This window comes from Mus pahari, chromosome 19 (genome assembly GCF_900095145.1).
Source record: "Mus pahari chromosome 19, PAHARI_EIJ_v1.1, whole genome shotgun sequence".
NCBI classification, from domain to species: domain Eukaryota; kingdom Metazoa; phylum Chordata; class Mammalia; order Rodentia; family Muridae; genus Mus; species Mus pahari.
Window position 1 is genome coordinate 14,985,669 of NC_034608.1, and position 4,434 is coordinate 14,990,102.

General features: G+C 50.7%; 1 protein-coding gene and 1 pseudogene across 2 annotated transcripts in view; one reads left to right on the forward strand and one right to left on the reverse strand.

The window, feature by feature from the left end:
* Nucleotides 1–449: 449 nt before the first annotated feature.
* On the reverse strand, nt 450–587 carry LOC115062623 (annotated as a pseudogene).
* A 2,870-nt stretch (nt 588–3,457) lies between these two features.
* Exoc3l2 (exocyst complex component 3 like 2) overlaps nt 3,458–4,434 on the forward strand; it is a 33,852-nt gene continuing 32,875 nt past the window's right edge. The window contains exon 1 of one of the 2 annotated variants that reach the window (XM_029531667.1): nt 3,458–3,519. Coding sequence is in view for 1 of the 2 variants with exons in the window: in XM_029531666.1 (XP_029387526.1) it covers nt 3,565–3,619 (55 nt within the window). In the remaining variant the exon portion in view is untranslated. Of the gene's footprint in view, nt 3,520–3,545; nt 3,620–4,434 lie in introns of those variants that run through there. The other variant, XM_029531666.1, reaches the window with a different exon arrangement.

Genomic DNA, 4,434 nt, shown 5'->3' on the forward strand with positions numbered 1-4,434 from the left:
ACACACACACACACACACACACACACACACACACACACACACAGAGGCAGAATGCCCCAAAACATACAGTAAACATAAAAGCTATAAAAGTAAAGGCCCAAAGTGAGAGTGAGTGGCAGGGCTCGAATTATTTATTATGCTTGAACAATTTATTAATTTGGGGGAGCAGGGCTTTGTGTGATGGTGAGGGAACAGGTTTTGGAAGTCAGCTGTCCCCTCTCTCTGTGGGTTACCAGTCTCAAAGGCCTTCACTCCACCCCACCCCCGAGCCAACCCTATGCATGAATTGATTTGAGACTGGTTATCGTGTAACCCAGGCCTGGAAGTTCTCCTTGTATTGAGGTTGGCCTTGATTCTCCTGCCTCCACCTCAGGGAGGGCTGAGCCTGCAGGTGAGAGCACCACCACACCCAGTTATCTGGGAGTTGTTTGTTTTTCTTTTGTTTTAACTGGAGAACACAGTCTCCTCTACCAGAAATTATGCAGTCAGTTCCACGTTGGGGAAATTGAGGGGTCAACAATCCAGAGAAACCTCGCCCCAAGAAATCCACCTTTTTGATCACGCTAATTCCCCTGCCAGGTAAGTATTTTTTGAGACAGGGTGTCATTCTGTAGCCCAGACTGGCCTTGGACTGCAGGCCAACCTCTTGTCTCAGCTTCCCAAATACTGAACTTATTTATTTATTCTGTGTATATGAGTACACTGTAGCAGGAGGCATCGAATTCTATTACAGATGGTTATGAATCACCATGTGGTTGCTGGAAATTGAACTCAGGACCCCTGGAAGAGCAGTTGGTGCTCATAACCACTGAGCCATCTCTCCAGCCTAGAACCCTCCTCTGTCCCTGTCTCTCTCTCTCTGTCTCTGTCTGTCTCTGTCTCTCTCTCTCTCTCTGTCTCTCTCTCTCTCTCTCTCTCTCTGGCTTTTGTTTTTTTTTTTTCGAGACAGGGTTTCTCTGTGTAGCCCTGGCTGTCCTGGAACTCACTAGGCTGGCCTCGAACTCTAAAAATCTGCCTGCCTCTGCCTCCCAAGTGTTGGGGATTATAGGCACCACCATGCCCGGCGAACCCTCATCTCTTAACTGCAGTGATTTCTTTTTTCTTGGTAATAATACAGCCAAGGTGTAACTTTAAACCACAGTGCATGTGTAGATAAAATGCTTCAAGCCAGGCTGGTAACACATGTCTGGCATCCCAGCATTTGGGAGGCAGAGGCAAGCAGATCTCTAAGTTTGAGGCCAGCCTGGTCAACAGAATAAGTTGGGTGTTTTGTTTTGTTTGGTTTTGGTTTTGGTTTGGTTTTTGTTTTTGTTTTCTGTTTTTTGGTTTGTTTGTTTTTTTTTGAGACAGGGTTTCTCTGTATAGCCCTGGCTGTCCTGGAACTCACTTTGTAGACCAGGCTGGCCTCGAACTCAGAAATCTGCCTGCCTCTGCCTCCCAAGTGCTGGGATTGAAGGCGTGCGCCACCACACCCGTCTCCAGAGTAAGTTTTATTAGGGTAGCCTTGGCTGTACAGTGAGACCCTGCTTTAAAATAAACAAATAAACGTGGGAACTAGAACGTATTAAGCGGGGCTGGTGAGATGGCTCAGTGGGTAAGAGCACCCGACTGCTCTTCCGAAGGTCCAGAGTTCAAATTCCAGCAACCACATGGTGGCTCACAACCATCCGTAACAAGATCTGATGCCCTCTTCTGGAGTGTCTGAAGACAGCTACAGTGTACTTAGATATAATAAATAAATAAATCTTTAAAAAAAAATAAAATAAAGAACGTATTAAGGGAAGAGCTCTGGGTGAGTTTCTAGGAGCTTTGTAGCTCCAAAGGTTGTTCAGAGTAAGATAGGGTCCCTGAGGCCGACCGGTCCCGCTGACAGCTGCAGTTCTCACATACACCACCAGGGGGCAGATGGTTGCCTCTCTAGTCACTCAGGGTCTTTCTGTTCCCCTTTCCAACGAAACTCCATTTCCAAGGGGTGGAGACTGAGACTTACAGAGTGGATGGAGCTTGAAAATGTTACATTTAGTAACAGGAGCCGGACACAAAAGGTCACACCGTACGAGATGGTTCCTACGACATGTTCAAAAGCGGGAGACTTGGAGAAACAAGAACCCTGGATTCCTGGTTTCCCGGGACTTTGGAAAGCGGGAGAGGGAGGGCTCCTGGAGCCCATGGGTTCTCTTCAAGGAGACGGACATGTTCTCGGATCGGAAGCCAGCACTTTCTGCTGCAACCCTGTGAGTGCATAAAGATCCATTAAACCGAAAGCCATACAAGTATAAATGTGAAGCTGGAGAACGGATAGCTCAGTGGTTAGGAGCACTGGCTGCTGCTGCAGAGGACCAGGGTTCAATTCTCAGCAACCACGGGGCGGTGGACTACCATCCAACTCCAGTTCCAGGGGACCTGTCTCCTAGTGGGCTTGGGCCCTCCATGCACGCGATACTTGTAGTCACTCACAAACATAAATAAATAAATAATAGGCTTTAAAAAAAAAAAGTCAGATTCACTGCACCCTCATTGGAGTGGGCGGGTTGGGGAATCTGTAAAGGAAATAGATATGGGAAGCAATGTCATGGCAGGGTACATGATCATCGTGCACAGGCCCCTGAGTTCAATTCCCTGGCACCCCCCTAACAGACACATGTAAAGAAGAGTCAGGCATGGTGGCCTATGCCTTCAATCCCAGCACTTGATGAGCAGGATCTTTGTGAGTTCCAGGCCAGCCTGGGCTACATTATAAAGCCCTGTCTCAAAAGGAGAAAAAAGGGAGAGAGGTGCAGTTGAGTCTATCATCTGATGGAAGGTGCTCTGTGGTTATGATACAATACAGCTAGGTCCCTGGGAGACTGGCCCACAGTGGGGACAGAGGCAGAGGAGTGATAGAATCCTGCTATGAGTCACTGGCTGTCCTGGAATTCATTCTGTAGAGCAGGCTGGCCTCAGAGATCCCACCCACCTCAGCTTCCCCAGTGCTGGGATTAAAAGCATGAACCACCACTGCCCCACTGGCTGAGAGCTACATTTTAAAAGCCACTGGGTCCTCAGGTCCAGCCTCTGGGACCAGTGGAGTTTCCTTTGAATCCTGTCCCCCAACAGAGGATACAAGAGGGACACATGCTCCCTTGAGACCCTACCCACACCTCCATGACTCCAGAGTTCAGCTGTGGGCCCCTGTCCAGCTCAGGGTGTCTCCCCTGGGTACACAGGATGATGTTGTTACCTTGGGAGGCGTGAAAAGCAGGCAGGAGGGCGGGCAGATTCCGGCAAAGCTGGGAGGGGGGGCAAGGGCGGGGACAGGGGTCTGTGGCCCTTGTCACAGCAGGGCCCAACCACAGCCTGTCCTAGAAGGGCAGACAGATAATGGGGCCTTCCAGCCCCTGGCCCCAGAGAGGGAGGGGCTTCCTGACAGGAAATTGTCCTCCTCCAACCCCCCCCCCCCCAGATCCAAGCTCTCAGCAGTCCTGGCCCAAGTAGCCTGAGGACAGCAAGAGGGGACAGAAGGACAGGCACAGACAGAAGGTGAGTGTCGGGGCGAAGAACGCATGCCCCCAACTTCTTCCAAAGATGGGACCCCTGGAGGCAGGAGGGCTGGGTGAGCAGAGGCAGGCTGAAGGCTTTGGTGAGTGCTGCGGGCGAGGGTGGAGGGCAGGCGGGGACGGGACGGGGGCTCTGGGTTCCAGAGAGGTAGGAAGGACTTGTAGAGATGGGGTCCACTCACGGCTGAGGGAGATGGGGATGCTAGGTCTAATGCACTGTGACACTCTGACGCTCGATGGGGACACCCCCATGGGGCGGGCAGCCAGTGTCTGGCTGCCTCCAGGGAGGAGGAGGGTTGCAGCCACCAGAAAGCCCCGCTACAGGCTCCTCACACCTGCAGGACCAGCGCTAGGGAGCGGAGGCAGAGGCAGGAGGCTGGCCGGTTTGAGCAAGCTTGGATTAGGGATCGAGACTCTGTCTCCATCAATTAATTAATTAGAAAGGAAGGGCTATCAGGATGGCTCAGCAGGTAGATGCTTGCTGCCCTGAAGAGCTAAATCCCGTCCCTGAGACCCATAAGGCAGAGAGGACTAACTATTGGGGGTTCACATCTGAACTCCACACACCGACCACGGCATGTGTGCCCCCATACAAAATTAATTAATTAATTAATTAGTTAATTTAATTAAAATAAAGGGAGAGAGAGAGTGAGAGAGTGAGCAAGCAAGGCTGGGGAAGGATATGGAGGTGATGCAGCCGTCAGAGTCAGGCTCAAGGATGTGTAACCTAAAAGGATCAGTTTCCGAACATGGACCTTAGAGCTTTTTTTTTTTTTTTTTTTAATAATAATAATTTTTCAGCTGGGCAGTGGTGGCGCACGCCTTTAATCCCAGCACTCGGGAGGCAGAGGCAGGCAGATTTCTGAGTTCGAGGCCAGCCTGGTCTACAGAGTGAGTT